The 12240-nt window shown below is 40.4% G+C and overlaps 1 protein-coding gene across 1 annotated transcript in view; it reads right to left on the reverse strand.

Annotated features, from left to right (window-relative positions):
• Positions 1 to 370: 370 nt before the first annotated feature.
• LOC124117772 (deubiquitinating protein VCPIP1-like) overlaps positions 371 to 12240 on the reverse strand; it is a 34493-nt gene continuing 22623 nt past the window's right edge. Inside the window, exons 9-17 of the mRNA XM_046479780.2 lie at positions 12061 to 12194; positions 11483 to 11661; positions 9923 to 10075; positions 8189 to 8335; positions 6129 to 6345; positions 5700 to 5813; positions 3983 to 4173; positions 2508 to 3143; positions 371 to 1242 (exon numbers count right to left, since the gene is read on the reverse strand). Coding sequence (XP_046335736.1) covers positions 1192 to 1242; positions 2508 to 3143; positions 3983 to 4173; positions 5700 to 5813; positions 6129 to 6345; positions 8189 to 8335; positions 9923 to 10075; positions 11483 to 11661; positions 12061 to 12194 — 1822 coding nt within the window. The 3' untranslated portion in view covers positions 371 to 1191. The remainder of the gene's footprint in view (positions 1243 to 2507; positions 3144 to 3982; positions 4174 to 5699; positions 5814 to 6128; positions 6346 to 8188; positions 8336 to 9922; positions 10076 to 11482; positions 11662 to 12060; positions 12195 to 12240) is intronic.

Below are 12240 nucleotides of genomic sequence, written 5' to 3' on the forward strand. Positions count from 1 at the left end.
CTTTTGCTTGTACTTCGCATTAAGCTCGATGCAAACACTTGATGATAAAAATAGCCGTCCAATCAAATTATACTTATGAGCTAGTAAAATCCTGTGCTAAGCTATTGAAAATGAGACTCAGATGATGACATCACTTCTTAAACTAAGCTCTGGCAAAAGAGTGAATGAGTTAGTTTGGTTCAAAGCCACTTTTAACAGTATTCCAGTTATATCGCGGCGTGTCAGCTTAATGTAGGAGAAAGCCTGAAGTGATGCAGGCCTCAGACGTTTACCACCTTGGTGAAACCCAGGAGCATGGGCAAGGGGTGACAAACCCATAGTGAGTGAGTGAGTGAATATGGTTTTACGCCGCTTTTAGCAATATTCCAGCAATATCATGGCAGAGGACACCAGAAATAGGCTTCACGCATTGTACCCATGTCGGGAATCGAACCCGAGTCTTCGGCTTGACGAGCGAATGCTTTAACCACTACGCCACCCGACCGCCCCGACAAACCCATAACATAATTGGGGTGGGTGGTAAATGAGTCCAGGGCATTTATCATAAAAGAATGGGGATATGATACACTGGATAATCAAGGATGTTACCACAGTGAAAAGGGTTGTTGTAATGACTACAAGGGAGTGCCCCATGATGTAAGGTCCTGTATACAGGAGGGTACCCATCGCTACAACAACAATACCTTCACGCAGTGCTAAAATGGTTTGTGTATTTAAGTTAGTGTTACCTCCTGTTACCTGGACACCTCCTGATCATTAGGGCAACACAGTGGTACTCAATTTACAAGAACTAGATCTTCAAACTGCTAATGTTCAAAAGTCTGCATCCTTCCACTGAGAATGTGAACTAAATGTAAAAAACAAAAAAATGCTGACAGTTTTGATTAGTTGCACACTAGTGAGCTGTAGTCAGATGGTGTGACATCATCATTTAGGTAATTGCATCCTGTGACAAAAAGACGAGAGAATTCAATAGCCTATCCTACTTCAAAAGTTAACCTTGACATGACCATTCAAACAAGAGTTTTGACAGTTTGAAGCTACATGAGGCTGGTTCCACCTCCAACCCTGGTATTAACCACCTAGTCTTTGGTGACAGCTACATCGTCATGACAGCTACATCGGCAGGCGGTACTTCGTCATGATGGTTACATCCACAGGAGCAACTATGTCGTCCGTCAGCAGGTGTTACTACGTTGTGTCCATCTTCTCCTCCTTGTTGTCACCCACACTACCAGACACCTGCAACAACATACTTAAGGATGTCCACTGGTCTGCATTCTGAGTATTTAACTGTTTTTGAGATGGATTCAACTTTCCAAATGAAAAGGGAACGTTAGTGTGTGTGCTCTATTGTGTTAGATGCAATGATTAACTACAGCTCCAAATTTACACTTCAGTATAGAGATATCTAAGGAAACCACTCACCATGTTAACAGTTTTTTAGAATTAATTGTATTTAACTTTTTACTATACTTTAACAACATAAACATCTTGGCAAAAGAATTTATTCACTTGAAAATTGGATTTGACCAAAACATTACAAACAATATCAAAACATTACTAAGCTCATAAAAGTTGCTGAAACACATTAAAACTTAATAGTCTATAAGGTCCAAAACAACCATGCACACCATCAAATAACCATTTCTTGTTCATATTTAGCCACCCTCAAACAAGGGTGTATATGTTCTTTTGCCCGGGGAGTGAGTGAGTGAGTTGGGTTTAACGCCGCTTTTAACAGTACTCCAGTTATATCCGGCGTGTCAGCTTAATGTGGGAGGAAAGCCCGAAGTGATGCAGGTCTCAGACGTTTTCCACTTCGGTGAAACCCACAAACACAACAGCAGCGGAACCACAATTTGTCGATTGTTGTCAACAATTTTCAGCTATGACATCTTTTCTAGTGTGACGTCATTCCGACCTCACGTCACAATAAGATTCGAATGACGTCAACAATGCCGTCCGGATGATGGAAATAATACACTGTTATTTAGTGACGTAGTATGACCCTAGGGCACATATGATTTTTATGAACCCCAATATGTTTGCCCTCGTAGGTAATAAAAGCATAGATTGCACGGTGCCAATTCTAACCCAAACAAACCACAGTGGAAATAATATAAGTTGTAGGCTTGTTACGAGGTGATTACGATTTCATGTACCCCCTGTGTGACCATGTACCCACAGATGACTAGCAACTTCATCTATCGCTATGTATATTATTTACCCCAATTCACAAACATAACAGAGGAAGCAAGTGTTTGTTGCCATATGGCCAGTTGAGCTCCATATGACAGTTTGTTCTGTTCTGTTCTGTTCTATATTTCCAGTTATGTACCACTGTAGTGGGGTATACGGAAATTTAGCAAAATTCACTGACCAATAAAATTCAAGGACTTTTTCATGTAAGGTAAGATGAAATCAAATATACTATCATTGTCTTATACCTCTCATGAAAAGTAAACTACACTTTCAGTATTGATTCTGATCCCGTATATTCCTACCTGTTCATCTCTCAGCTTCTCATCCTGTCTGTCCATACGTTCCTCTTTGTGTGCAGCCCCAGCATCAGACAGGGCCTCGCTTGACGATTCATCAAAGTCATTACAGTCTGCTACAGTCTGCTCTATCGCCTGGGCAAGTTGGCGGAAAACATCTACATTCTCATTAGTTGTGTTGGAAACTGATTGGTCGATCACACTAAATCCTGGACCAATCTTCTGATAGTCAACCCTAACAGCAGGCTCTGATTGGCTAGCACCTTCACCAATGGCTGTCCCATCTGGCATGTCACATGACACCTCCGCTGGTTCCTCACTGATTGCTTCAATATGTTGCAAAGGATCACAGAAATTTGTAAGTTTCCTAGCTTGAATCTTTCGGGGAGAGTCTGGGAGATCCCCTGGCATTCTGGTGTCTGTCTCCGATGCAAGGAGTGAGTGGCCATGCCCTGAGAAAGCAACATGACCTTTCTCCCCTCTTGATATGACCCCACTTGACCCGAACTTGACCTCCTTGTCATCCTCAGCAACAGGGGCTGCGGATTTGACCTTGCGTTCGATGTCTGGCTCAACTTGGAAGTGGCCGTGTGGTTCAAGACAGAGTTCTAGTCGGTCAGCTTCCGAATTGTAACGAAACACCTGCAACCAGATGACAATACCCACGTTACCATCCTCAAAGTAAACTAACTTTAGGAGAAGAGTTGAAATTTGGTTTGATACCGCGTTGAAGATTATTGAACTTATATAGCAATGTGCATGCACATGTGTTTGTGTCTGCTAAGACACCATACCACAGTTCAACAATTTTTTTGTTCTTTCATTGTTTCTAAAAAGAAGTACCTTTTACATAAAATGGGCTTTAACCCAGGGTAGCAGAAAACCCATGACATATATCACAACTTATAAGTACATCTTAGATTGTTTACAGAAAATAATATACATCTCACTCACACATTTACTCTGGTTATACAAATAAACTCCATATATCAAGTATTCATAAACTGTTAAAGTTTATATATCATATTGCAGTGCAGGAAAGTACATGGTCTCAAACATTAAAGTCTTAAGTATAAAACTAAATTAAAATGAAAGCTAATCCTCATTTGCGAAAGGTTTATGATACAGCATCCAAGCTCCATAGAATTTTGCTGATTACCTGTCTTAAAAGCAGTTTAACATTTTTACACCACTCAGACAGAGTATACTGACTCTGAGGCGACCAGTCTTGTTTTACCCCCTTAATGCCAAGCGCCAGGCAAGTAACAATAAAAAACATCTTTTAATGTTTTTGGTACAACACGGCTGATTGAACCATCCACCTTGTGCTTCCTGGGCAAACACTCTATCCACTACACCACAGAGGCAGTCCATAATCATCTGAACCTGGCATAGTTCTGTACAGCGAAATGCAGCACCTAAGAAAAACGGACCACCTCTTATCTATAAGTAATCAAATCCAACAATAACAACCAATTTACCTTGCCAGGAAGAGAAGGCAGCGTGCAGTGTTTCCCTGGGGCAAGGCCAAGATCCCTCTCCACCTGCTTGTAAAACAACCCTCCCACTGAGAAGAGGTGGGGCTGACTAGACACGTACGTCCACAGGTCTCGGCCGGACAGCTGGGCCAGCAGGGCCATGGATGAGATGGACATGTCAATATTGTCTGTGGCTGCAACATACATGAAGGACATGTCAATATTGTCTGTGGCTGCAACATACATGATGGACATGTCAATATTGTCTGTGGCTGCAACATACATGATGGACATGTCAATATTGTTTGTGGCTGCAACATACATGAAGGACATGTCAATATTGTCTGTGGCTGCAACATACATGAAGGACATGTCAGTATTGTCTGTGGCTGCAACAAACATGAAGGACATGTCAATATTGTCTGTGCCTGCAACATACATGATGGACATGTCAATATTGTCTGTGCCTGCAACATACATGACGGACATGTCAATATTGTCTGTGGCTGCAACATACATGATGGATATGTCAATATTGTCTGTGGCTGCAACATACATGAAGGACATGTCAATATTGTCTGTGCCTGCAACATACATGATGGACATGTCAATATTGTCTGTGCCTGCAACATACATGAAGGACATGTCAATATTGTCTGTGGCTGCAACATACATGATGGATATGTCAATATTGTCTGTGGCTGCAACATACATGAAGGACATGTCAATATTGTCTGTGGCTGCAACATACATGATGGATATGTCAATACTGTCTGTGGCTGCAACATACATGAAGGACATGTCAATATTGTCTGTGGCTGCAACATACATGATGGACATGTCAATATTGTCTGTGGCTGCAACATACATGATGGATATGTCAATACTGTCTGTGGCTGCAACATACATGAAGGACATGTCAATATTGTCTGTGGCTGCAACATACATGATGGACATGTCAATATTGTCTGTGGCTGCAACATACATGAAGGACATGTCAATATTGTCTGTGGCTGCAACATACATGATGGACATGTCGATACTGTCTGTGGCTGCAACATACATGAAGGACATGTCAATATTGTCTGTGGCTGCAACATACATGAAGGACATGTCAATACTGTCTGTGCCTGCAACATACATGAAGGACATGTCAATATTGTCTGTGGCTGCAACATACATGAAGGACATGTCAATACTGTCTGTGCCTGCAACATACATGATGGACATGTCAATATTGTCTGTGCCTGCAACATACATGAAGGACATGTCAATACTGTCTGTGCTTGCAACATACATGAAGGACATGTCAATACTGTCTGTGCCTGCAACATACATGATTTGTGGCTAAGAGAGTGAGCTGAGCTGCGAGGTGAGTGAGTGAGTGTTGGGAGTTGCTTGGTGAGTGAGTGAATAAAGTTGCTAAGTGAGTGAGTGAATATAGTTGCTAAGTGAGTGAGTGAATAAAGTTGCTAAGTGAGTGAGTGAATAAAGTTGCTAAATGGAGTGGTGTTGCTAAATGAGTGGGTAAGTGTGGGGAGATGCAAAATGAGTGAGTGTGCATGCATGAGTGGTGAGTTGGTGTATGTCTGTCTATCGGTCTCATTCTGCAGTTTTCCTTCCTAGGCCAAGCATGAGGAGATTCCAGCTGTTACAGCCCTGCTTGTATGCCACTATCAGGCTTTGGCTAGCTTATAATGGTGCTGTTCATGCTACTTACCAGCTTGAGAGTTCTTTAGACTTTCAAGCAGAGCTTCTGCTGATGGTGCTGAAATGTTCTCATCAAACTTATTCCACGCCATCTTCTGGGTTGGAGAAATTGCTTCTCTTGAATCTACCAAAAATATCATCCAAATTTATTCTTGATTTTTGTACATAATGATACATTTCTTGCATCCTATATTCCTCACAACCTTATAATAAATTGTGATCCAACATTCGCGATTTATCATTATCATAAAGTGATACACAGATCTTGAATATTATCATCATTATTAGCACAGAGTGATATTCAGTTCTTGATTCTTATTATCATTGTTATTTATTTAGTCAGATCCTGATCATTATTCTTAAACAGTCATACTCAGTTGATTATTTTCATCATTATCATTATTATAGTGAACACAAATTGCAGGCAAGCAGTCCGTACCGCCTCTGTGTAGTCTGCTGGTGGATGGCACTGGGTGCAAGATTTCCACTGATAGTTTATCCCCATGCTGTAATGAAACAGGCTCAGTGCCTGCCTTCAGTTCTCTCGGTGGAAAACCAAGACGAAGACGTTGTTGTTGTGGAGGAATGTCAAGGACATCTGATATCAACTTTTGTAGTTGGGCAAAGGTCACGTCGGAGTCCAGATGCAGCATTCCCTGCAAAAAGACAACAGACTTGAAACCATCCTCTTTTATCTAGTGTGTCACATCTCCATTCTATTATCTATTGAGTTGATCAAGATAAAACCAAATGAAACCAAAAAATTAATGGACTTTAGCACCTTATTCATTTTCTCCTAAAAAAAAAGAAATGCAAAAGTGATTTTAGATGTATATTTTATATATCATATAAAAAAACAACAGATAGTAATCGATTGTCCAAGATTGGCACACATCATTGTCACTGACCCAGGTTCCATATGGCACACACAGAACAGTAGATTTTCAAGAAGATAAATGTTCGATTGGGTTTAAATTTGACCTGAAGGGTCATGGCAGAAGCTAGCTGTTGTGATTCCTGAAAAAGGCTGTTGTCAATCTTGCCATGTGAGGTTGGGCATTGTCTTGTTGGAAAAAAATGTTTGTTTGTTGCATATGGGAAGGATGTGTGGCTGAAGAATCTCATCCATGTAATGTTGTGCCATTAAATTCCCCAGAACTTGCACCAGATCTGTTTTACCAGTGTAGAAGATGGCTGCCCACATCATCACAATACCACCACCAAATCTGTCCACTTCCTGTTTGCAGTTTCGAATATAAAATTCCCAGCAACGCCTGTAAACACGACGTCTATCATCCGCACGGCAAAGCATAAAACATAATACGTTACTTAAACCAAACTTGTCTCCATCGCAGTTGTAGCCATACTCTGTGACCTTGACACCACTGAGGATGCAGGTCAGTCAAAAATGTCCTGTTATCTAGTAGTCATATGTGGTTGACCGGATCTGGCAAGGCACAAGTTGATAATGGCTCTACAGTCTTGTAATGGTGCCTGGTGCTACATGGAAAACCTGGCAAAAGCTGAAGATGACTCTCCTGTTTTCAGTCGGCCGATGGCGTTGTTGCGTTGGGCTTCCGTCAGTCATGGCATGTTTTCACTGTTTACTTGCTGTAAGATTGTGATGGCATGCAAATTAAGTTTTTATAGCCCAACAAGTGATGTTGCATGTGCATGTCAGGTTGGGGTGTTTCAATGCCAAGCTCTCAAATGGTTGTGTTTTTGCGATTCTTTTCATCAAATTTCTGGAGTACCTTATTCTTTCCACACAAATCAATGCCAGTCAATGCAGAAATGACAAATTCATTTTGGGTATTAATTTTGTATGGATGTCGTCAACACTCTGTCAGATATTTACAATATTACTACTTTTGCAGGTTTTTTTTGCAGAGTATATTAATGGTTTGTGGCAATAAACAAGTCTTGCTTGAGATTTTCAACCAGACAGTCGGTACAGCTTTTAAAACAAGAGTGCTCTGAGAGCACAACATCCCCCGCATGAATTTTTTAACAAGTCAAATGAAGCTCCGTAAAACAGGGGCAGTAATTCTGTCAAAATTAGTTGAAATATGCGTATCATCAACATGTCGACATCTTGTGTGTAGAGTGTCAGGGATATTCTCTGGAAACTGTAGGAGGAGTTGATCTCACAAGCTTAGTACCCTCTCTCACAATAAGGCAAATGAAGCTCGGTAAAACAGGGGCAGTAACTCTGTCAAAATTAGTCGAAACGTAATGGGACTGCGATATGCGTATCATCAACATGTCAACATCTTGTGTGTAGAGTTTCAGGGATATTCTCTGGAAACTGTAGGAGGAGTTGATTTCACAAGCTTAGTACCCTCTGTGGGACGGACGGACGGACAGACTGCACCTAGACATAACCCCCCTTCGACCATTCTGGCCCGGCGGGGGATAATGATTACTGATCCAAATCATAATCCACCAGCACTTCCCTAGTGGGCAGACGATATCTCGAACACTGTGTCTGCCACTCACCTGTCTCCCGTCAGATGTTGCTAGCCTGATTTTCTTCCCTGGAGTCTGTGTGGTAGAAGTTGTTGATGTTGACATAGATGATGCTGTTGGTAAAGTGGTTGGAGGAGGGGTTGACTCCTTTGGGGGTGGTTTCTTTTCTGGGGTACTCTGCAATTGTAATTTTAGACTTATACTTGTTTTATGTTGTGCTGCTGGATTCGAAAGTATCTTGGAATAATTTGCCAGGTCTGATGATAACACCTGTTCTTTCAGAAAAAACAAATGTATTATTTTTAGTTATTTCCATCATCAATACCTAACAGGTTTTGCATATTCTATGTTCCTCCATCAACCATGAATACAGATGATCACTAGCAGTGTAGTAGTGACATGTATCTTTTAGGCTAAATTTTTTTACCCTACTCCATACTTGGACTTTGTGTGAACCCTACCATTGCCTGACAGGCCTCAAAGTTGCGACTAACGGTCGCCAATGTGACCTAAATTTCAGTTTTTCTAGCGTCTAAAATTAAGAGGTGGCCAAATGACGAACTAGAAAAATATCTTGTGGTGACTAAATTCTATTGCTACACATCAGTAGACACAAAAATAAATAACAGCTGATATTGGAAAACATGTCTGCTAATAATTGTACTCGCAAATAATTCCTTCTAAAGTCGACAATGAACCAAAATACATAAAAATTAATGTAATTAGAACTTTATTTTATTTGACAATGCTCACTGGATAAGCAAGGATATACCTATATAATCTAGTAAAATAAATTGCATCATTGTTCAAGTCAAAAGTTACAAAATTCAAGTACAGTTTCCTTTAAGATACAATTTCAAGACTAGTGCTTCAACTTGTACATATTATAATAGTTATTTGATAAAGATAATTTCAAATGCTTTTAGCTACCTACAATATTGGCTCAATTTTACCACTGGCTCCCTGGAAAAAAATACTTGGCTACTTTGTAAAAATTTAAACTTTGAGGCCTGCCTGATACTGAAGCAGTGTGTAGAGAGTATGGCCCCAAGGCTGTGTCACATTATTGCATGAAAACATAGCTGTTTGAGTGATGTAAAGTGACAGCTCCTTTCCTTTCACTGGAACCAGGCTATGGCTTGATTCATTGGTTAAAAATAGGGACTACACAACAAAGCAGACGTATGTATTCATGATTCTTAACCAAAGAAATACTGACAATGGATTATTTGTTTGATTTTACTATTTGTTTTATCTTCATGCAAGAGTTAACTTATGTAATGTGTTACTGAAATGTGTGGTGCATCAAAGGTATACTAGTATATTTTCATAATGTAATCATCTGTACCAGTGACCGAGTGAGTTGTGTTCCACACTTTTGAACAGTATTCCAGTCATATCATGGCTTATCAGCTTAATGCCGGAGGCAAGTCCAAAGTGATGGAGTTCAAAGGTGTTGACCACTTTGGTGAAACCCATGAACTCAGGAATGATGCTGGCAAACCTATGATCATAATCTGTGTGAACCTGGGATTCGCTCCAAGGATCATGGCAAGCCTAAGGGACACAACTTATTCAACTGGGCTACCCATACTAAACTAACAAACCAACCACAATACGAACATTAGGGCTAGATGATCTACATATAAAAATGGCAAACCTTCCAACTTTGACAGCTAATAAAAATATTTCCAGTAAGAATATTTCATTTCAAGACAAAACAACTAACTTGTCGCTCTCAAATCACAAACAGACAAGACTCACTTTTCGAGGACTTTGAGCTGGACTTCCAGACTTTTTGGCTACTGGGTCTGCAGATTTCTTCTGCTGCTGTTTTGGTGCATTAGTCTCGATCCTGTGCCTGATATTCCGCTCAGTCTCGCTCTTAGTTAGTTCCTCCTTGTGGATGCTCTTTTGCTGGGGAGAAGAAATCGAACATATTACTTAACATCTTAATACTGGATATGAGGGATAAATATTGCCACGCAGATTTGTCTTGCAATTAATTGTGACATACTGTGGCTGTTTTGTAGTAAATCTGCTGTTAGAAATTAAGTGGGGTAGTTGATGCTACAGTTTTTAAATGAAGTGAACCCAGAAATCTTTCATTTTTCACTCATTTATCAATATCCATTTGGAGTGACTGGGTTGGGTTTAACGCTGCTCTGAACAGTATTCCAGTTATATCACAGCGTGTCAGCTTAATGTGAGAGTAAAGCCCGAAGTGATGCAGGTCTCAGCATTTACCACTTCAGCGAAACCCACAAGCTGATACACATGGTACTGATAAACCTAGAAACATAATCGGGGCAAACCAGGATTCGAACCAACATTCATAGGTTTCTGTCATGCCCAAGGGATGCAACTCTGCACACCGAATCGCAGCGCCTTAGACAACTGGGCCACCAATGGCCCTATAAGCATTTGGAACATGATGAGGAGTCTGTGAAACTGACGTAGCTCAAGGTTGAAAAGATATGATCATTTATTTAGCATTCACGACTATCCAGTGTTAATAATACGATTAATACCGTGGATCCATTTACCACCATAGCTTCCCTTTTGGAAGTGAAGTCCCCATCTTTCTTATAGTGAACTTAGAAGAGATTTTCTCTTGCTCATGGGCTTGAAATCCACAACCAATCAAAATGTCTCTTCTTAACACGAGTTCAGCGTAGATCCACTTTCAAAATCGTGGCCCTCGTATTCAAAAGAACCACAAAACTGTAATCAACTACTTTTTACCAGTAGTCCTCTAGTTGTATTTGCAACGGCACTCCAGTTTGATAATTGATTTGTGTAATTTGATTGCATGTCTATTTTTAGTGTAGTGTCATTCAAACCAACATCAAAACGAAATTATGGTGGCAAATGGGTCTGTGGATATAATAATAGAATGGAGATTTGACATACTGGATAATCAAGGATGTTATTTTAGTTAAATAAACGTAACTCTAGTAGTGACAATGTTTGTTTTTACTGATTTTACCAGGGCACACACCACATATTGTTATATTCAGTGTTATTTTACTGTTACATCCCTTTTTGTACTTTGTATTCTACATTCTATGAGTTAAAATATTGCTGAGACACACACTTCATATAAAATAATATGAAATATATTTAAAAAAAGGAGGACAATTGGACAAAATGGATTTTGAAACAACTTGTGGAAGTGAGAATGAGCCATGCCATGAGAATATAGAATCTGCATGAATCTGAATCAATTTCATGTTGCAAATGCAACCTCTTTGGCTACAACTCAGAGGTCAAGGCCTTATTTCTGCAAAACATCATTAATATGTATAAGGAACAAACAGGCACCTGTTGTCCAGTAATGATGATCTTTGATGGCGAGTCTGGGCTCCACACACTGTCTGCAGGTGTTGGTGGTGCTGGGGAGTTCGGTCCCTCGCACGTCTCTTTCTTGCTCTCTGGTATAGCCGTCAGTCTCAGAAGCTTGTCTACAACCTTTTGTACCAGACGTTCACTGCCGAACTCCCCTGTGCCAATACAAGGATAATGAATGGTTTCTCAGGAAAAGTACAGAAAGTAAATTTAACAAAGATCACTGCTGAACTGACCCATTCCAATGCAACGACAACGACTCAATTTAATAAGTTTCAATGATTCCCTCATTCATACTCTCTAGCATCCAACAGGATTTGCAGTGGATATAATTTGCAACCATTCTGAATTTTAATGCCTTTAGGATGAATATTTTGATTCTAGAAAAAAAACTGCTTCAGGTCAACTTGTCAAATAAGCAGTAGTTCCAGAAACCTATTCTGCCTCAGATTTCCACTATGAGAGTTCATTTTACCACAATCAGGAGTACCAGCTGGGAACCAATTCTACCCCAGAACCCCACGGGGCTGGAGTGTTCTGCTGCGGAGGTTCACCTGGGAAGTGTTTCTGCACCAAGTCCTGGGCCACCTTGTAGACATTACTGTTGAGAGATGGGTCCTGCTCGTACTGGAACCACGCCACCTCCTCCTTGATAGTACGATCATTCCACTCCAACTTCACGGGCAGTCTGGCAAATGAGCAATCAATCACATTAATAGTCACTTCGTTTTCCA

The sequence above is a fragment of the Haliotis rufescens genome, unplaced genomic scaffold (assembly GCF_023055435.1).
Source record: "Haliotis rufescens isolate VD_foot unplaced genomic scaffold, xgHalRufe1.0.p SCAF_6, whole genome shotgun sequence".
In the NCBI taxonomy this organism is placed as follows: domain Eukaryota; kingdom Metazoa; phylum Mollusca; class Gastropoda; order Lepetellida; family Haliotidae; genus Haliotis; species Haliotis rufescens.